This window comes from Gopherus flavomarginatus, chromosome 3, assembly GCF_025201925.1.
Source record: "Gopherus flavomarginatus isolate rGopFla2 chromosome 3, rGopFla2.mat.asm, whole genome shotgun sequence".
Lineage (NCBI taxonomy): Eukaryota > Metazoa > Chordata > Testudines > Testudinidae > Gopherus > Gopherus flavomarginatus.
Genome location: NC_066619.1, coordinates 243,365,290 through 243,387,570, shown reverse-complemented (window position 1 = coordinate 243,387,570; position 22,281 = coordinate 243,365,290). Strand labels below are relative to the sequence as shown.

The window sequence follows — 22,281 nt, the reverse complement described above, 5'->3', positions numbered from 1 at the left end:
ACGTCCGGGCAGAGGGACCACTCATACAAGCAGAAGGACCTGCTCAGTCGATCCGCTAGAGTGTTTCGTACTCCCGGGAGATAGGAGGCGGAAAGGTGAATGGCATGGGCTATACAAAACTCCCAGAGTCGCATCGCCTCGTGACATAGGGGAGAGGACCTGGTGCCACCCTGCTTGTTGATGTAGAACATGGTCGTCGTGTTGTCGGTGAACACCGTGACATAACGACCTTGAAGGTGATGGACGAACGCTTGACAAGCAAGACGGACCGCTCTCAACTCCCGTATGTTGATGTGGAGGTCCAGCTCCTGAGGGGTCCACAGGCCCTGAGTTCTCCGAGCGCCGCTGTGCGCCCCCCAGCCCAGATCTGAGGCATCCGTCGTCAGGGATGCCGAGGGTTGGGGCGGATGGAACGGGAGCCCTGCACAGATTACGGACTGGTCCAGCCACCACCAAAGGGAGTCCAGTACCCCTTGGGGGACGGTGACAACTGTGTCCAATGAATGTCTGGCCGGCCAGTACTGCGCGATGAGCCAAGATTGAAGAGGCCTCATGCGGAGTCGGGCATACGCTGTCACGAACGTACAGGCCGCCATATGTCCCAGGAGGGCCAGACATGTTCTTACAGAGGTCAGCGGGGCCGCCTGCAAGCGCAGAATGATGGCCGATAGCGACTGGAACCTGGGCAAGGGTAGCAAGGCCCTGGCCAGGGTAGAGTCCAGAACGGCTCCGATGAACTCTATCCTCTGCGTGGGGAGCAGAGTAGACTTGTCCACGTTGATCACGAGGCCTAGGACAGCAAAGAGGCTGCTGATCCTGCGGACGTGGTCGTGGACCTGCAGCTCCGATGTGCCCTGGACCAGCCAGTCGTCAAGGTAGGGGGACACGTGAATGCGGCCGCGCCGAAGGTATGTGACGACGACTGCCATGCATTTCATGAACACCCTCGGGGCCGTAGAGAGGCCAAACAGGAGGACCGCAAATTGATAATGTTGGTGGTCGACCTCAAAGTGAAGGAAACGCCTGTGCTGGGGGGATATGGCGATATGGAAGTAAGCGTCCTGCATGTCGAGGGCGGCGTACCAGTCTCCAGGATCCAGGGATGGGATGATGGTCCCAAGGGATACCATACGGAACTTCAACTTCACCATATACTTGTTGAGTTCCCGCAGGTCGAGGATAGGCCTGAGACCCCCCTTGGACTTGGGGATTAGAAAGTAGCGGGAATAAAACCCCTTGCCCTTCTCGCTTTCTGGAACCTCCTCTATGGCTCCCTTGACGAGGATCGTCTGCACCTCCTGATGGAGGAATTGCTCGTGAGAGGGGTCCCTGAAGAGGGACGAGGGTGGGAGATGGGGGGCGATGAAAACTGCAGGCGATAACCGGCCTGCACAGTGCGCAAGACCCAACTGTCCGATGTTATTTGGGTCCACGCCTGGAGGAAAAATGAAAGACGGTTGGAAAACTGCGGAGAAGGATCCGAAGGGGAAACTGGTACTGCGCCCTTGGGTGCACCTTCAAAATGAAGGCTTGGGTCCGGGTGGGGCCTTGGCGGAGCCTTGGTTTTGCCCCGTTTGGCCACCCAACTCTCTGTGTCTATTGTTCCTGCCACGGCGCCTATTAAGGTCCTGCCGCAGATGGAACTGAGGATACAGCCGACGCTGCTGCTGTTGGTTCTCTTGCCGGAAGGGCCTGCGCTGTGTCGCAGGCGTATGCATCCCCAAAGACGGTATGATGACCCTATTGTCTTTAAGGTCCTTTAGTCTGGGGTCTGTCTTATCAGAAAACAGGCCCTGGCCTTCAAAGGAGAGGTCCTGGATAGTATGCTGGAGCTCTGGCAGAAGGCCAGAGACCGGGAGCCAGGAAATGCGGCGCATCGTAAGCCCTGAGGCAAGGGTCCGAGCGGCCGAGTCCGCAGCATCTAAGGAGGCTTGTAGCGAGGTCCTCGCTACCTTTTTGCCCTCGTCAAGAATGGTGGTAAATTTCTGACGCGCGTCCTGCGGTAACAGCTCTGTAAATTTGCCCGCCACTACCCAGGAGTTAAAAGAGTAGCGGCTAAGGAGGGCCTGCTGGTTCGAGACCCTGAGCTGTAGCGCCCCCGCTGAATAAACCTTATGGCCCAGGAGGTCCATCCGCCTCGCCTCCTTAGACTTGGGCGCCGGGGCCTCTTGACCATGGCGCTCCCTGTCGTTCACCGACTGGACCACAAGGGAGCAGGGTGTCAGGTGAACATGTAAGTATTCATAGCCCTTAGAGGGGGCCATGTACTTTCTTTCCACTCCTCGAGCGGTTGGAGGGATGGAGGCCGGTGACTGCCAGATAGTGGTGGCATTGGCCTGAATAGTCTTGATGAAAGGCAGGGCCACTCTGGTGGGCGCATCGGCAGAGAGGATGCTCACCACCGGGTCCTCGATTTCAGAGACCTCCTCTGCTTGAATGTCCAGGTTCTGCGTCATGCGCCTGAGGAGGTCCTGATGTGCCCTAAGATCTAGAGGGGGAGGTCTGGAGGACGAGGTACCTGCCACTGCCTCATCAGGGGAAGATGACAAGGAGACCCCTGGCAGCAGAGCGTCCACGAGGGGTTCTGTCTGGGGCTGCACCTCCGTCTCTGGAGGGAGCTCTGGGTCCTGGTGGCTGGACCTGTCCTCTGCTTCCGGGAAGGGAGGGGGTCGAGACACCGTTGCCTCTGGTGGCCTGCGTTCCGCCGCAGGGTGGAGAGTGATATGTTGTGGACCCTGGGCTTGGCAGTACTCCCAGGGGGTCCAAAACCCCCACTGCTGAGGCCCTCGTTCTTGAGGTGGAGGGTCCTGAAACAGGGCCGCGTGTCTGTCCTGCCCCAGCATATAGGCGCTCTCTGCCTGAGAGGACACGGATGGTTCCCTTGAAGGCCATGGAGGCGCCGAGCCAGTTTGATAGACCTCTCTATATGCCGACGCCGACTATCTCCTTGGTGCCGAGGATCGGTACCGTGAGTCGTACCGGTGCCGGGATCAGGACCGGGAATGGCGTGGTAGTCGGTGCTGAGATCCGGATCGGGATCTGCCTCGAGGTCGGTGCCGAGAGCGGGACCGCGATCTGCATTCAGTGCGGTGCCGGGATGGCACTGGGGACCGGGACCTGCCACTGACGCAGTGCCGGGAGGTCAACCGGGATCGGGACCTACCACCGGCTCGGTGCCAGGAGGTCGACCGAGGAGCTGAACGCCGAGGTGAACGGCTCCTAGAGTCTCAGTGCCGGTAGTAAGAGGAGCCAGACCGGGACCATGCAGATGCTGATCGGCGCCGCGAGTGCGACTGGTACCGCCAAGAAGAACAGTGCCGGGACTGCGAGCGGCGCCCAGAGTGCGAGAGTTCACGTCTCCAGAGCGATCGGTGCCTGGACTCCGGAGACGGCGCTCTCAGCATTGGCTTGCCTCTGGAGGTTACCCACCCCGGGGGTACCGTGGTTTGAGGCTGCGATGGCTCAGTGAGCGCTATCAAGTCCCGTGCCGAGGCGAAGGTCTCCGGCGTAGATGGGACTAACAGCTCGACCCCCGATCTCAAGGGGGAGCTAGGAGGGGCCGGACTCGACGGACCTTCTGGGCCCAGAGTCGACAGCAGCCCTGCAGGTGGTGCCGTGGCCAAGGTAGGTGCCGGGCATTCCACTCAAGCCTGCTAGATGGTGTTGCAGACGTCAAGGGTCTTGGATCGGCTCCCGGTGCTGGGGATGGATGGTGCCGGGGAGTCTTGCCAGTGCCGGTGTGGTCTGGTGCCGGAGTAGAAGTGGCCGGTTGCGCTGCCGGTACCGGAGTCAGTGCCGCTTCCATTAGGAGAGCGCGGAGTCTTTGATCCCTCTCCTTCTTTGTGCGAGGCTTAAAGACTTTGCATATACGACACTTCTCAATGATGTGCGATTCCCCCAGGCACTTGAGGCATGCGTCGTGGGGATCGCTAGTCTGCATCGGCTTCTTGCATGCTGAGCACTGCTTGAAGCCTGGCGAACCAGGCATGAGCCCGGTGCCGGGCGCCAGAAAGGGCAACGGCCCACCTGCGAATAAGTTCTACAACTATATACAAACAACTAACTACTATACTACCTTAAACTGTTTTTGAAACAATTTACAACTACAACTACGAACAGTGTACAAGGGAGAGCTAGGAACGTGGAGGACAGCAAGCTGCTCGCCACAGTTCCAGCAACCGACACGGCGGTAAGAAGGAACTGAGGAGCGGGCGGACCGGCAGGGGTATATATCAAGTGCCATAGTGGCGCCACTCTAGGGGGCGACCTGCCGGCCCACTGGAGTTGCTAGGGTAAAAAAGTTTCCGGCAAACGTGCATGCGCGGCGCACACACCTACCTGGAATGGATATGAGCAATCACTCGAAGAAGAACAGTGTTTGATGTACTTAATGAAAGAGTTACGAGACACTTATCACATTATTGTGCAGAGAATAAAAATATGTAATTTCATCAAGAAGTTTAATCAGTTACTCCCCTCCACAATTAATTTCCTGCCTATATTACACACTTGCTATACTACAGTAAGTACATAATACACATCTATGGCATTGTTTCTTCAGAATATGTTAACCCACTTCTGTTTTTCAGATACCCTGAAGCCACATTGTTTCTTCTCTACGCAGTTCTATGAGGTTTATGTTAATACTGTACAGTGGTTATAAAGCCATGAATCTCACAGGCACAGTAAATACAGTGCTCACTCTGTTCTGAACTGTTCAGCTCTGGCATATTGATAATGCAGAGTGTGTACATGGTATTGGTGTTATATGGATAACAATATAGCCCAGTCTATTTGTAGACTACTATTCTGGTTGTTATAGCTCCTCCAAAAGGGGTTGTCCTGGTAGCATGCATTAAGTATTAAAGCCCTTAGCATCATTATGCACATAGAGTTTATTTTTGCTTTCAAGATGCATCTTTCTTCCCTCTTTGGTTGATTTGGAACAAGAGTCATAGTAGCTGTCAATACAGAATGTTGTTTGAAGTTATTAGTACTTTGCACTTCCTTATGCTGTAGGATGAGATTTTCAGAAGCATTCAGCATTAGCTCTATGCTGTTCCCACCAGCTTCAATGGGAGCAGAGTTATGGCAGCCATAGTTCCTGATCTTACAAGAATTCAGTTTTGCACAGCAATTAAAATTAGTAAGCTTTTCAGTACAACAAAACAAAACAAACCGACTCTCCTTTTCACCAGCTGAGAGGGAAGAGGTTATCTGTAGAAGACAGACAGGAAAATAAGTCACTTATCCTATCCCTTAACAGCACTGCAGAATCAAAGCCTCACCCCTTGGGCACAGCTGTATCTAATTTAGAGCTTACTCATTCTTTTCTTTGAAGGCAGTGATGTTCAGGAGACGGTTTCTCGTTTCTCTTGGCTAGTTCACATTGTATAAGATTTAGTTAAATACCATCACACTAAGCATGATCCCTTCAAAGAAACCACCTCATATTGTCCTGCTAAGAGCTTCTAACATCTTGCTTTTTATGAAGAGGATAGAGCAGCTTTGGAAAACTAATTTTTTGTTGTGACACTCTCATATAATATAGACATGGTGTCCACAGTTAGTCTTTTTGTGCATTTCTTACTTTTGTTCATAATGAAAGTCCCAGTCTATCTCCCAAAAGGTTGTCCTGAAGCTTTTGTCATATTTGGATTAGCTTGACATCATGTTGTGGTCAGTCATCCTAAAATCATGGATGATAAATCTTTCAGATGGTTAACATAAAACTTCTGACTTTTTCCTGTATCCTTAGGGCCCTTCATTTTCAATTTTTATTTTATTTTTTTTTTCTGAAAATGTATCAGTGTTTATTACAACCACAAAAAAAAGGGGGGTGAGATCAGTGAAAAAGATGATTACTTTTTCTGGGAAAATATCAGGGTTTATTTTGGTGGATGGAAAGACCGGGGGGCGGGGGAGTATTCAGTAGATTAATGCTTTGAATTCTGTTCAATGTGGTTTGCTGCAGAACTAAAACAGAACTCAAAACACAATGCCACCTCTGAATTTAAGAAAATGTCTAATCTCCAAATAAAACTTTTAATTTGAATAAACAGTTTACTGTTGTATGCTTAGAACTATTAGCCTGTAAATATTTGCATTTAATAATTTGGCCACACCATTTGTAGTGCATACTCTCAATTTCATCCTTTTCTCCTGTTTTTGTTTTTAAAACTTTCAAATACTTGTGTTCTAAAAACATATTCTGATACACTAAAATTGGAAGGAAAAAATATCTATCAAATCTTTATATCATCTGCTAACAGCTTGAAATGTGTACATGATGGGTGAGAGATTCATCAATACATTCATACACACACACACACTTCAGAGCTTGTGTGTGTGCCTGTTTCTTGTGTGTATCTTCTAGATGAATACATAGCCTTACTTCAATAGGCAGCTTTGCACACACACACCCAGAGTCTAATGTATTATTGTAATACATATATCATACAATGTATTGCATTTTCCTAAAAAATTTATATATTTGAATGATGATACTAAAGATGGGTGAAAAATCAGAAAAAAAATGAATACTTTCTGTAAAACAAGAATTTTTCAGTAAAAGTCGGTTTAACCTGAAAATGAAGGGGCTTATGTATTCTTAAAACCAAATGTGTGCCCATCCCTCAAATTCTGCTAAATTTACTTCGGAGATCCAGGATTAGTTCTAACACTGGCTTTTGGCCTTTTGGGATAATCAAGGGCCAATTCTCTTCCAGTTAGAGAAATAAAATGCATTGCAATCTACAACAACAAAAAAAGCGTTATGGTCATTTTAACAAACTATACTTACACCTAGATCAGTGTATCTAAGCTAAAAAATATCCAGTTTACAATAATAAGCATTCCTTCTATACCATAACTGCCTATTCTTTAACCACAGGCTTTTAACTTTTTCTTCTCACAGCATATTTCGCATAAGGCAAATGTAGACATGACAGTGGCATCTAGAGGATGTTATGTTTAACAGCACTTAAAACATCTCACATCCACCACTATGATGTAGTTACCCCAGAATTGCACTGGTGTAAATGAAATGAGAATCTGGCCCCTCAGTTCATGTAGTTTTCTCTATAATTACTATTTGGAACTGTAAATAATTACCCCTTTGCTTTCACTAACTCTGAATTTACTTTAAATATTGTTTCAGAGTGGTAGCCGTGTTAGTCTGTATCAGCAAAAAGAACGAGAAGTACTTGTGGCACTTTAGAGACTAACAAATTTGTTTGGGCATAAGCTTTCGTGGGCTAAAACCCACTTCAGATGCATGGAGTGGAAAATACAGTAGGAAGATTATATCCACACATACAGAAAACATGAAAAGATGGGGGTTGCCATACCAGCTCAGGATTTGAAGGATGATCCCTCACTCAGACCTTGGGAGACAGGTCAGTCCTTGCTTACAACCTGAAGCAAATACTCACCAGCAACCACACAACAAAAACACTAACCCAGGAACCTGTCCTTACAAAGCCTGTTTTAAACTCTGTCCACATACCTATTCAAGGGACACCATTATAGGACCTAATCACATCGGCCACACCATCAGGGGCTCATTCACCTTGTCACGGTACAATTCCCCACTCTGAAACTTAGCGTCCAAAAGATGGGGTACCAGCATGAATTCCTCTAAGCTCAATTACCAGCTTAGTACCCGTAGCGCTGCCACCAACCAGGAATTCCAGTGCCTGGTACACTCTGGTCTCCCCAAAACCTTGCCCAGGGACCCCCAAGACCCAGTCCCCCTGGATCTTAACACAAGGAAAGTAAACTCTTTCCCTCACCGTTGCCTCTCCCAGGCTTCCCCTCCCTGGGTTACCCTGGAAGAACACTGTGTGATTCAAACTCCTTGAATCACAAAACAGAGAGGACAATTCACCTTCCTCCCTCCTCCTCTTTCCCCCTCCCAGACTCTTCCTGAGAGAAAGTAATCCTGGCACAGAGAGAAATCAGCCTCTCTCTCCCTACCAATTCCCTGGTGAATCCAGACCCAGACCCCTGGGGTCTCACCAGAATAAAAAACAATCAGGTTTTGAAACAAGAAACTTTTAATTAAAGAGAGAAAAACAGTAAAAATGATCTTATAGACACAGACTCTAGGACTGGAAGGGACGTCGAGAGGTCATCGAGTCCAGTCCCCTGCCCTCATGGCAGGACCAAATACTGTCTAGACCATCCCTAATAGACATTTATCTAACCTACTCTTAAATATCTCCAGAGATGGAGACTCCACAACTTCCCTAGGCAATCTATTCCAGTGTTTAACTACCCCGACAGTTAGGAACTTTTTCCTAATGTCCAACCTAAATCTCCCTTGCTGCAGTTTAAGCCCATTGCTTCTTGTTCTATCATTGGAGGCTAAGGTGAACAAGTTTTCTCCCTCCTCCTGATGACACCCTTTTAGATACCTGAAAACTGCTATCATGTCCCCTCTCAGTCTTCTCTTTTCCAAACTAAACAAACCCAATTCCTTCAGCCTTCCTTCATAGGTCATGTTCTCAAGACCTTTAATCATTCTTGTTGCTCTTCTCTGGACCCTGTCCAATTTCTCCACATCTTTCTTGAAATGCGGTGCCCAGAACTGGACACAATACTCCAGTTGAGGCCTAACCAGCGCAGAGTAAAGCGGAAGAATGACTTCTCGTGTCTTGTTTACAACACACCTGTTAATGCATCCCAGATTCACGTTTGCTTTTTTTGCAACAGTATCACACTGTTGACTCATATTAAGCTTGTGGTCTACTATGACCCCTAGATCTCTTTCTGCCATACTCCTTCCTAGACAGTCTCTTCCCATTCTGTATGTGTGAAACTGATCGTTCCTTCCTAGGTGGAGCACTTTGCATTTATCTTTATTGAACTTCATCCTGTTTACCTCAGACCATTTCTCCAATTTGTCCAGATCATTTTGAATTTTGACCCTGTCCTCCAAAGCAGTTGCAATCCCTCCCAGTTTGGTATCGTCCGCAAACTTAATAAGCGTACTTTCTATGCCAACATCTAAATCGTTGATGAAGATATTGAACAGAACCGGTCCCAAAACAGACCCCTGCGGAACCCCACTTGTTATACCTTTCCAGCAGGAATGGGAGCCATTAACAACTACTCTCTGAGTACGGTTATCCAGCCAGTTATGCACCCACCTTATAGTAGCCCCATCTAAATTGTACTTTCCTAGTTTATCTATAAGAATATCATGCGAGACTGTATCAAATGCCTTACTAAAGTCTAGATATATCACATCCACCGCTTCTCCCTTATCCACAAGGCTCGTTATCCTATCAAAGAACGCTATCAGATTAGTTTGACACGATTTGTTCTTTACAAATCCATGCTGGCTATTCCCTATCACCTTACCACCTTCCAAGTGTTTGCAGATGATTTCTTTGATTACCTGCTCCATTACCTTCCCTGGCACAGAAGTTAAACTAACTGGTCTGTAGTTTCCTGGGTTGTTTTTATTTCCCTTTTTATAGATGGGCACTATATTTGCCCCCTTCCAGTCTTCTGGAATCTCCCCCGTTTCCCATGATTTCCCAAAGATAATAGCTAGAGGCTCAGATACCTCTTCTATTAACTCCTTGAGTTTTCTAGGATGCATTTCATCAGGCCCTGGTGACTTGCAGGCATCTAACTTTTCTAAGTGATTTTTTACTTGCTCTTTTTTAATTTTCTCTTCTAAACCTACCCTCTTCCCGTAAGCATTCACTATACTAGACATTCCTTCAGACTTCTCAGTGAAGACTGAAACAAAGAAGTCATTAAGCATCTCTGCCATTTCCAAGTCTCCCGTTACTGTTTACCCTGTCCTTGGTCTTCCTCTTGCTTCTAATGTATTGATAAAAAGTCTTCTTGTTTCCCTTTATTCCAATAGCTAGTTTGAGTTCATTTTGTGCCTTTGCTTTTCTAATCTTGCCTCTGCATTACTGTGTAAATTTAAGATGGAATAGGTACAGGGTTTTTTAGCTATAGGCACTGGGAATACCCTCCCAGCCTAAGTATTCAAGTACAAATTAAAATCCTTTCAGCAAAAATACACATTTGAACTCCTTCCAACCAAATACACATTTGCAAATAAAGAAAACAACCATAAGCCTAACTCGCTTTATCTACCTCGTACTCACTATTCTGGATCTATAAGAAACTGTATCAGGGAGATTGGAGAGAAACCTGGTTGCACATCTGATCCCTCTGAGCCCCCAGAGTGAACAACAACCAAAACTAACAGCACAGCACAAAAACTTCCCTCCCTCAAGATTTGAAAGTATCCTGTCCTCTGACTGGTCCTCTGGTCAGGTGACAGCCAGGCTTACTGAACTTGTTAACCCTTTACAGTCAAAGAGATATAAAGTACTTCTGTGCTATTAACTTTTCTTATCTGTTTATGACACACCTGCACATCTACCAATGTGATATATGCCATCAGGTGCCAGCAATGCCCCTCTGTCATGTACATTGGCCAAACCGGACAATCTCTACGCAAAATAAATGGACACAAATCAGACATCAAGAATTATAACATTCAAAAACCAGTCGGAAAACACTTTAACCTCCATGGACACTCAATTACTGACCTAAAAGTTGCAATTCAACAAAAAAACACCTTCAAAAACAGACTCCAATGAGAAACTGCAGAACTGGAATGCCAGTTCTGCAGCTGCAAATTAATTTGCAAATGGGACACCATTAAATTAGGCTTGAATAAAGACTGGGAGGAGATGGGTCATTACACAAAATAAAAACTATTTCCCCATGCTAATTTTCTCCTTATTGTTACTCACACCTTCTTGTCAACTGTTTGAAATGGGCCATCCTGATTATCATCACTACAAAAGTTTTTTTCCCTCTCCTGCTGGTAATAGCCCACCTTAATTGATTTGTCTCCTTAGAGTTGGTATGGCAACCCCCATCTTGTCATGTTCTCTGTATCTATCTTCCTACTGTATTTTCCACCGCATGCATCTGATGAAGTGGGTTATGCCACGAAAGCTTATGCCCAAATAAATTTGTTAGGCTCTAAGGTGCCACAAGTACTCCTGTTTTTTTTGTTTTAACTATTGTTTGTGGATTAAGCTTCATACTCATTAAAGTGAAAGACCAATAGCAATAATAAAGGAAAACACTGAGCAATTATCTCAGCACAGAAGCCACCATTATTTTGACCCAGTCAATGATGTCGCCGAAGCAGACACTGTGGATTGTACTAATTATTTGGTTGTTTGGTGACATGGACAAATGGGGTATCTTTTAAAAGACCCACTACTTACCAACTTGACAATGTTTTCAGTTATTTGGTATTCAGCTCCCTCTTAAGTGTGTTTAATTATAGCGATATGATAGAGAGTTAACGTGTGGTGAGCTAGTTTTCCCTATATGCCGTCTGCACCCTTTAAAACTTTGAAAAAAAATTAAAAAACCACCAAGCTCTTTACTGCCCACAATGTTTCTTGTGCAATCTCTACCCAAAAGAATATTTTTGAAAGTTTCAGGTTATTACATGTTATTTTTAAATTATGAGACTTTTAACAGTAGTTAACATTTTAAAAAAATGTTTTGTCCCCCAATTAAAAAAAATACATCCCAAGAAATGCAAAAGCTTGTGTGTTTTAGATGCTAATGGTGAAATCCTGGCCCCATTGAAGTTAATAATTTTGCCAGAGATTTCTTTGAGGTGAGGTTTTCACCTTAATGCTCATTGAGAATAATTGCACAGGACAGACTTATTTTCACCAAGTTGGACTGCAAACCACTTTGGAGTTATTATAGCTTCCAAAACAGCTCTTGTTTTACACCCAACCTAATGCATTTTTTAAAAGATATTACTAGCCCTTATTTTATTTAGATTCAAAATAATAAAAAGATGCTTATCCAAGGCTCTAGGCACCCAAATACATTTAATACAATGAAATTCCAGCTGCATTAGATAGTCATTTCAACAGGAACTCAGCCAGCCGGAAACCTACAGAGACGCCTTTTCAGTCTTCCTCATTACAGGAATCATACACTCAGCCCTCTCCAAAATCCTTCTCAGCAGATTTCTTTGATATGCACACTGACCATTGGAATTCTAAGTGTCAAAATCCTTTTTCCTAAAAATTGTTGGACCCAGACCTTGTAACCCCTTCTTCACATTGAATAGTATCTTCCTCCACAATTAACCTTAGCCTTAAATTCTCTCTTCCAACAGCAGACCCCTTTGGGGAGAACCAGTAATGGTGGAAATGAAATACTCCATGTACCCCTGCCTTTTCTGGGCTTTAGCTGTTTTCCCAATTATAGTCAGAATGACACTGAGAACTGGCCGTATCCCAGACCTTAATAAGTTAAATTATTGAAAAGTTGCTGCTAGCTTGCAAACTTCTGCTTAAGTTTGGACTTCAAATGGGCTACCTTCCAGTGTTGTATTAATATGTTTCTTATTTTTCCACATAAAACTCCTGAAAAATGGGTTTCTAAAAAAATGAAGGTGTCCATGCCATGACCATTCTCCTCACATTTGTATTTTCATGTGCTGCAATATCACAGATTATCACAATGGTCTTCAGCAGCACTACCCAGCGATGGAGCTATCTTGTTTTAACTGCATTTAAGAATTTTGTTGCCTACTGTGACAGGGAAACTCACCTCTCATGGGTACCTCCTATCAGCTGGATGTGATACTGCAAGCTCTCCTGCCCCAGGCACCTCTGTAGGTTGTTGACCTCATTAGGCAGGCCTTCAGTAGCTCAGCCCTCCAGACAAGCCACAGAGTCTAAAACCGATGGTCTCCTTCCAGAGTAGAGAAATCTAACAACCTGACAGCCTTCACCAGAATGTTCAGCCCTGTTTCTGGGCCCTTTAATTCCAGCTCTTTCTTTGAGCTTCTAAAAGAGACTTGTCCCCTTCTCAGGGCTTAGGCCACTGCTCTGTGGATGGTGGGGGGACCTGGGCCCAAATCACAATGCTGGATTCCAGCCCAGGGACCCTTCTCACAGCAGCTACATATTGCTTCCTTCAGTTATCTGCTGCTTTTCTCATGCAGCCCCTTTCTCTTCACCCTTATCTCAGCACTCAAGTTCTCAAAGCCTATTCCTCCTCACTGAATGCAAATATCACCAGAACCCATCTACTGATTCTCCTTTTGAGCTCCTGTGACCAGCAACAAGTGAGCTAACAAGCATGCACCCACCCAAGAACTGACCTAAGCAGGCCTTGCAGTTCCTTCTGTGAGCCAGCTGGGCTCTGCCTTGCTGCTTCTGTACAGCCTTTCTAGGCAGGCCTAGTAGATCCACCTTCACTGCTCCTTTCCTGGGGCACGGAGTGGTAGGACCATGGGGCACATCTACCTCAACTTGTTCCTTTTAACCCAAAGAGGAAACAATAGGCCTGTTTCTGAACTCATGTCTACTGGTATAAATCAGGACTAATTGCGTGGGGGAAAAAGCGGAGTAAATAAGAGGAGAAATCAATCAATCAAGTAATTCCAAGAGGTGATTCTACCCTCCCCCTTTTTCCCTGTTCTGCTTCTACTGCTTTAGATGCTAGTGCAGTCTGGTTGTGTGTCAGAGGTCCAACTGACAACCTTTTGTAATTTTATATTACTGAATGAATGAAAGGGCTATCAGAGTGATTTCCATGTACGTATTGTAGCAATATCTTCAAGCATTGTCAAATTTCTATTCAGTTTTATCCCTAATGACAGTCTCACAGTGACACAGCATGTGATCCTATGCTTCAGAAAAGCAGCTGCTTTTGCTAATTGAATGGCCTTCTAGGCTAGAAAACCATTTATGACTATTCTAGTACTTACACTGTCAACTAGAATATTTGGAGCCAAAAGTCAGTGGAGTTACAGCCTGGGTGAATTTGATGTTTCATCATAGATTGTAGTCTTTTAAGGCAGATTTCAGTTTTTAAGATATAATACATATTACATTAATATACATCATTTTCACTTTTTTTTTTAAACGGCCGAGTATAAAGTGGTTCAGATTAAAGTCAACCCATAGTAATTGTACATGAACTCAATTGCCTCTCTGTGGAAACCTTTTTCAGAAGTTTGAGGCTCTAAATCCCCATTAGCAAATGAAAATCCACGTTTAAATATAACTGCCTATTTAAGCAAGAGAAAAAGACCATTGTGGTATTGAAAGAAGAACAGTGCCCCTCTCTGAAAGAGATTCTCATCCCAGTCCATTTAATACTTTATTTTTCTAGCACGTTGATTTATATTGGTACAACTCCAAGCAAGTTGCATTGCTGTCAGGGCCGGTGCAACCATTTAGGCGAACTAGGTGGTTGCCTAGGGTGCCGAGATTTGGGGGCGCCAAAAAGCGCCCCCCAATTTTTTTTTAAATGGTTGAGCAGCTGCTGGTGCTGGGACAGAGAGGGAGTCTGAGCCGCCGCGGCAGCCCGCAGTCCAGGGTGTCCCCCGGGTCAGGGCGCCGTTGCCGGCAGCCCAGGGCCTCCTCTGGGTCGGCGCACTGCCGCGGCAGCCGGCAACCCAGGGGGTCCCCCGGGTCAGGGCGCCGCCGCGGCAGCCGGCAACCCAGGGGGTCCCCCGGGTCAGGGCGCCGCCGCGGCAGCCGGCAACCCAGGGGGTCCCCCGGGTCAGGGCGCCGCCGCGGCAGCCGGCAACCCAGGGGGTCCCCCGGGTCAGGGCACCGTTGCCGGCAGCCAGGGCTTCCTCTGGGTCGGCGCGCCGCCGTGGCAACTGGCAGCCCAGGGTGTCCCTCGGGTCAGGGCGCAGCCGCGGCAGCCGGCAGCCCAGGGCTTCCTCTGGCTCAGCACGCCAGCAGGGCCGCCCAGAGAAGAATACAAGAGGGGCAATTTGCCCCAGGCCCTGCAGGGGCCCCCACGAGAGTTTTTTTTGAGGCCCCTGGAGCGAGGTCCTTCACTCGCTCCTGGAGCCCCAGAAAACACTCGTGGGGCCCGGGCCCCTGGAGCTTCTTCTGCTCCCGGTCCTCGCTGGCGGGGGGTCCTTCTGCTCCGGGGCGGAAGGACCCCCCGCTGGTGAATTATCGCCGAAGCAGGACCCGCTGCCAACATGCAGCCCAGTCTTCAGCAGTAATTCGGCAGCGGGGGGCCCTTCCACTCTGGGACCAGTCACCAAAGTGCTCCGGAGACCCGCGGCGGGGGCCCTCCACCACAGAATTACTGCTGAAGACCCAGCTGCACTTCGGCAGCTGGTCCCGCTTCAGTGGCAATTCGGCGGTGGGGGGGCCCTGTGGCGGGTCTCAGGGCACTTCGGTGGCGTGTCCCTGAGCGGAAGGGCCTCCTGCCGCCGAATTACCGCGAAAGCGGGGGCCCCCTGCAGCCGAAGACCCCAGGCCCCTGGAATCCTCTGGGCTGCCCTGGCACCCCGTTGGCAACCCAGGGAGGTCCCCTGGGTCAGCATGCCGCTGCCGGCAGCCACCAGCCCAGGGGTTATACTGCGCAGTCCTGCTCGGAGAGGACACGGAGCAGAGGTGAGCTAGGGTGGGGAGGTACTGCAGGGGTCCTCAGGCCAGGGGGTGGGGAGCTGCCATGGGGACGTATGGCACACTTCAGGGCGGGGGGGGGGGGCAGGGAGCTGCTGCAGGGCTGAGGGGGGCGCAAGGTGGAAGTTTCGCCTAGGGCGCGAAACTTCCTTGCACCGGCCCTGATTGCTGTAAAACTTTTGTGTTACAATGATGAATTAGGCCCTCAGATGCATACAAGATTGGTTGGGCTTTGCACTGCCATGCACAAAATCCACATTAGGATCCCTACCTTTGGGACTGCTAGCAATCAACCTCAGAGTTGAGATGAGTAGGGAACTCACGGTTGTGGTGGTCTTTAGAATTCGTAACTCTATACCAGGGTTCGGCAACCTTTGGCACGCAGCTCACTAGGGTATGCACACTGGCAGGCCGGGCTGGGTTGTTTACCTGCCGCGTCCGCAGTTTCTGCCGATTGCAGCTCCCACTGGCTGTGGTTTGCTGCTCCAGGCCAATAGGGGCTGCGGGAAGCAGCACGGGCTGAGGGATGTGCTGGCCGTCGCATGCCAAAGGTTGCCAATCTCTGCTTTATACCCATGGACCCTCGGTTCCTTCTTTCCAATTGTTAAACATTTGAAGTCACTCTTTTCAAAAGGTTGTTGATGTAAGGTCAGATGGTCGCCAAGTCCAATATAGCCATAGTCACGCAGCCCCGTGTTAGTAGTCCCCATATTGCAGCTAGAGAGGGAGGCAAGAGCAGGGGCTACATACCTGTAATTCCCCCATCCCGAGCAGGTAGACAGGGAGCAAGGAAAGGGGAATAAAACAGGCAAAACTTTGTCTCGGTGCCCCATCTCAGTGAATCAAGGGCAGCAGGAAAAAGTACTGCACTTCATCATTGAGAATACAGACTGTTCCTTATAATGATCTTTTTAATGTGTTAAAATTACAGGTTGCACCATACAATAAAAGAATAAGTATAGCTGCAGAGGTGGCATTATTTATTAATCTATACTTCTGAAAGTTTCCCACATTTCCTCATTTACAATGAAACCCACAAAACTATTATTGGAGTGTTCCCTTCCTAAAGCTTGTGCTGTGAAATTAATTAGCCAACAATTTCTAGGTATCATTATCGTCTTTGAAAGCAGTGATACTTGCACTTGCTTCTACAGGTTGAACCTCTCTAGTCCAGCACCCTTGGAAGCTGACTGGTGCCAAACCAGAGAATTTGCTGAACCACGGGAGGGCAATGCAGAGTGCCAGCAGGCAGGGCCGGTGCAACCATTAGGTGAACTAGGCAGTGGCCTAGGGCGGCAAGTGGTTGGGGGCACTCAAGGCTGTCCTTAGGCATACGCAGCTGGGTAGGGCACCTGAAAATTTGGGGCACCACTGGGTCTTAGTGTCCACCCTGCTAGTTTTCCTATCCCTGTTCTGACCCTTCCTGCAGGCTGAGTCTTCCTGGGGCTATGTCATAAACAGATAAGAAAAGTTAATAGCACAGAAGTACTTTATCTCTTTGACTGTAAAGGGTTAACAAGTTCAGTAAGCCTGGCTGTCACCTGACCAGAGGACCAATCAGAGGACAGTATACTTTCAAATCTTGAGGGAGGGAAGTTTTTGTGCTGTGCTGTTAGTTTTGGTTGTTGTTCACTCTGGGGGCTCAGAGGGATCAGATGTGCAACCAGGTTTCTCTCCAATCTCTCCAATACAGGCTCTTATAAGTTCAGACTAGTGAGTACTAGGTAGATAAAGCGAGTTAGGCTTATGGTTGTTTTCTTTATTTGCAAATGTGTATTTGGTTGGAAGAAATTCAAAGGTGTATTTGGCTGAAAGGAGTTCAAATTGGTATTTTGCTGAAAAGATTTTAATTTGTACTTGTATACTTAGACTGGGAGAGTATTCCCAGTGTCTATAGCTGAAAGACCCTGTACCTATTCCATTTTTTTTTTTAAATTTACAAAGATAATTTTTACTGTTTTTTCTTTCTTTAATTAAAAGCTTTTCTTGTTTAAGAACCGAATTGTTTTTTTATTCTGGTGAGACCCCAGGGGACTGGGTCTGGATTCACCAGGGAATTGGTGGGGAGAAAGGAGGGAAGAGGGAGAGAGAGGCTGATTTCTCTCTGTGCCAGGATTACTTTCTCTCAGGAAGAGTCTGGGAGGGGGAAAGAGAAGGAGGGAGGAAGGTGAATTGTCCTCTCTGTTTTGTGATTCAAGGAGTTTGAATCACAGTGTTCTTCCAGGGTAACCCAGGGAGGGGAAGCCTGGGAGAGGCAACGGTGAGGGAAAGGGTTTACTTTCCTTGTGTTGAGATCCAGAGGGTCTGGGTCTTGGGGGTCCCCTGGCAAGGTTTTGGGGGGACCAGAGTGTACCAGGCACTGGAATTCCTGGTTGGTGGCAGCGCTACGGGTACTAAGCAGGTAATTGAGCTTAGAGGAATTCATGCTGGTACCCCATCTTTTGGACGCTAAGGTTCAGAGTGGGGAATTGTACCATGACAGGCTATGTCTATACTACAGGATAATTTCGAATTAACATAAACCAGTTTTATAAAAAACAGATATTATAAAGTCGATTGCACGCGGCCACAGTAACCCTAACGCGGCCACACTAACACCGCCCAGAGGCCAATAACTTCGATTTTGCGGCCACACTAACCCTAAGCCGATATGTTAATATCGATTTTAGCATTACGCCTCTCGTTGGGGACGAGTACAGAAATCAATTTAAAGAGCCCTTTAAATTGATATAAAGTGCATTGTAGTGTGGATGGGTACTGCGTTAAATCGATTTAATGCTGTTAAAATCGGTTTAACTGCATAGTGTGGACCAGGCCTGGGAAAGGGATCTAATAGTTAAAAGAGAAAGTCTCCAGCTTGCCGGACCTATTAGCACAACACTGAAACTGTTAGAGAGCCATTCAAGGGGTAATGAAGACATTTAACAGGCATTTGCCAACCCCGAGGTATCTATTGTCAGTTTCTGAATGTACTGACAAAAACAGTTGTGCATGACTAATATTTACTCAGAACATGTCAGTCTACAGGACCTTAGTTTAAAATTTGCTTTAAAAATATTTCATTAGTGAGTTGTGATTTTTTTATAATCTTCATCTCTAAAAAATCCTTGCATAGATTTTTAGATGCACAATCATCTTTACCCTTAAATGCTTGGATCTTCAGACATATGGTTTTTTAAATAAATTCTTCAAAAGACCACCCTTATCTAAAATAAGAATTTTAATTGCTATAGTATATTATAGTAGAAAACACACTTCCAAAGTCTTCCTGTCCTCTGTCCATCCATTTCTCCCTTCCCCGCCCCCGAACCAAGGAAGCAAAAGCCCTTTGCTTCCAGATAGCTGGACAAAGAGTTTCCCTGTCTTTACTTCTGACTGTCTGATGAACTAGTTTTAAGCAAAATCAGTACCTTAGTAAGATATAAAATCCTTTGTTATGCCTAAAATCTTTGCAAACATTTTTTAAAGTTGGTGAAATTTCATAAACATGTGTATTGTTATGGAGATCACACACAGTAAATTAGTATTCTTTTTTCTAAAAGCAATGAACATTGTTATGAACACACTAAACCTCTGACTGATAAATTTACTCATTCCAGATTACTAGATATTTAACTCACTGGAACAGACATTTTAAATTAAAAATATAAAATCAGCTTAGAAATACTGACTAAGAAGACGTAAAACAGAAGAGCTGCATCATGTATTCCATAATATTTAATGTATTCAGCAAGACAGCTCACTCACCCTTACTACAAAGGGTTTGCAAATAAAATGTCTGACAAACTTCAGGGCATATCAAAAAACCTGTGATTGACATTTTTTATTCTCAATTTTAGTGCTTTTAATTAGGTACCTTCTGCATGTCCATTCTGCGTGAGGGAGAGGGTACAGGGGTCTCCATGGGGAACTGTGACTCTGCCACCATGAGGTGGGCAGGGCGTCTTGTTATTCTTTCTGCCTTGTCCCTTGGCCTCCGCCGGGCTGCAAGCTCAGGCTGCCATTGGGCATATGGGCACCAGTTTAATAATACTGCATAGGGACCCATAAATCCTAAGGATGGCCCTGGGGGTGCCAAAAAGCAGTGTCCTGGCTCTGCGGCTCCAGGGCATGTAAGCCACTGCTGGGGCGCGGGGCCTTGAGCCTCCTCCAGTATGGCAGAAAGAGATCTAGGGGTCATAGTGGACCACAAGCTTAATATGAGTCAACAGTGTGATACTGTTGCAAAAAAAGCAAACCTGATTCTGGGATGCATTAACAGGTGTGTTGTAAACAAGACACGAGAAGTCATTCTTCCGCTTTACTCTGCACTGGTTAGGCCTCAACTGGAGTATTGTGTCCAGTTCTGGGCACCGCATTTCAAGAAAGATGTGGAGAAATTGGACAGGGTCCAGAGAAGAGCAACAAGAATGATTAAAGGTCTTGAGAACATGACCTATGAAGGAAGGCTGAAGGAATTGGGTTTGTTTAGTTTGGAAAAGAGAAGACTGAGAGGGGACATGATAGCAGTTTTCAGGTATCTAAAAGGGTGTTATCAGGAGGAGGGAGAAAACTTGTTCACCTTAGCCTCCAATGATAGAACAAGAAGCAATGGGCTTAAACTGCAGCAAGGGAGATTTAGGTTGGACATTAGGAAAAAGTTCCTAACTGTCGGGGTAGTTAAACACTGGAATAGATTGCCTAGGGAAGTTGTGGAATCTCCATCTCTGGAGATATTTAAGAGTAGGTTAGATAAATGTCTATTAGGGATGGTCTAGACAGTATTTGGTCCTGCCATGAGGGCAGGGGACTGGACTCGATGACCTCTCGACGTCCCTTCCAGTCCTTGAGTCTATGAGCAGCATCTCACACTCTTGGGAGCCGCAGAGCCCAAGTGCAGCGAGAGGGGAGTTGGGGGGCTGCACAGGGGCCTCTGCCCACATGCATATGCTGCAGGAGCCCCGAAGGCAGCTCCTCCCTGCCGAGCTGATGCAGTGGCCCAAGTCCAGCAAAGCCAGTGAGTAGACTTGGGGCAGGTGCCGCCAGGGTGGGGCTCACGGGGGGGCTGTGCACTCTCCAGAGGAGTTCAGGGGAAGAGAGGCAGGGAAACCTGGTCTGGGGAGCATGGCTGGCTCCTGGGGTCTATAAAGGCTCATTGAGATTTGCCCCTCAATGAACCGATGTTATGGAGGGGGGAAGGGGCACAAAGTGCAAGTTTTGCCTAGGGCACAAAATATCCTCGCACTGGCCCTGCCAGCAGGTCTCCATAGGCACGGGAAATAAGAGTGCGGGGGGGGTGCTGCAGCACCCCCAGGCTTTGCATCCAGTGTGGCCCCCCATCTGGGGTCCCAGCTGCCGGCCCCAGGTCCTCCCCTTCCCTCCCAGAGCTTGAACAGTGTGAATCAGCTGTTTGCAGCTCTCCAGTAGCACTGGGAGGGAGGAGGAGGTGGTGGTAAGCGCAGGGTCGCCGGTGCACAAGAGGAAGTGGCAGCACAGGGAGCTTGGTGCCAGTGGATGATCTACACCCACTAATTTTTCCCCATGGTTGCTCCAGCTCTGGAGCACCCACAGAGTCAGCGCCTATGCTGGACCATGGATGTTGTTGGACCAGAGAGTGCTGGATTAGATAAGTTCAGCCTATACCAAGTGCACGTGAGTGCACAGGCACATTTCTTTCAGTATCTGAAATTTTTATTTATATAAAATATGAATGGAGTCTAATATACACATAATATATACACACACACACACACCCCTTCCCAATAGATTTGTCATATACGCATGATCTAGCTTAGAACATTTCCTACTGTGCACATCTGCACAAATGCAGCAACTTATTTATAAAAGATACCCAAGCTATATATACATACCTGAAATAACTTTAATCTAGATCAGTGGTTCTCAAACGTCATTGAACCATGACCCTGTTCTAACAACAAAAATTACTACATGACCCCAGGAGGGGGGGCTACAGCCTAAGTCCCACTGCCCATGGGGGGATGAGGAGGGGGCACAAAGCCTAAGCTTCCTGTCAGAGTGGAAGTGAGGGTCCAAAGGTGAATCCCAAGGGCTTCAGCTCCAGGCAGGGGGCCTGTAACCTGTGCCCTGCCACCCAGGGCTGAAACCCTCAGGCTTCTGTTTCGACTTCAGGCTGAGAGGCTTGGGCTTCGGCCCTGGGCCCCAGCAAGTTTAGAGCCAGCCCTGACAACCCCATTAAAATGGTGTCGTGACCCACTTTGGGGTTCCAACCCACAGTTTGAGAACCACTGATCTAAATGATGTGGGTACCTGAGCACTGAGGTAATTACTTGAGTAGCTAGTCAGTGCTGTAGTCCATGGTGCCACACCTTCACCTCTGGTGTCCAAGGTAACTAGATTAAAGGTAAATTGGGCATGTCTCCACAAGCTCCAAATCACACCCTATGATTGCAGTGTAGACATACCGTCAAATACAATGGGCCCATTGAAGTTATGTCTCTTGCAGCAGCTGACAATTATTTCAATCATAATATGCTGATTTACAGTAGCTTTGAATCTGGCCTAGTATGTGGTAATGGCATAAGCAGCACTACATTTGAAATGCTGATTTACTGTTTTTCATTCTCATATCCTCCCTCCCCTGGCAGATTTGTTCATTCTCCCTCCCTAAATACTTTATCTTTGCTAGCATGAAAAATCAATCAACCGGCCACAAAGCACAAAAAGAATTGCTACAGATTCATCAGGTAAGAGCTATTTTTTGCACTAGATGGTTAAAGTTAATAAAATTAAGTTACACTAATCTAATTGTGGCCAATATTTTCATTCATTAAACTGACCCTTTCATATTCCAGTT

The 22,281-nt window shown here is 47.0% G+C and overlaps 1 protein-coding gene across 4 annotated transcripts in view; it reads left to right on the top strand.

The window, feature by feature from the left end:
• Positions 1–22,281, top strand: part of DTHD1 (death domain containing 1) — a 73,255-nt gene that overhangs the window by 32,130 nt on the left and 18,844 nt on the right. For 3 of the 4 annotated variants that reach the window (XR_007773559.1, XM_050947450.1, XM_050947453.1), the window contains one exon: positions 22,114–22,171. The exons of the other annotated variant lie outside the window; for it this stretch is intronic. Coding sequence is in view for 1 of the 3 variants with exons in the window: in XM_050947450.1 (XP_050803407.1) it covers positions 22,114–22,171 (58 nt within the window). In the remaining 2 variants the exon portion in view is untranslated. Of the gene's footprint in view, positions 1–22,113; positions 22,172–22,281 lie in introns of those variants that run through there. 4 annotated transcript variants of the gene reach the window in all.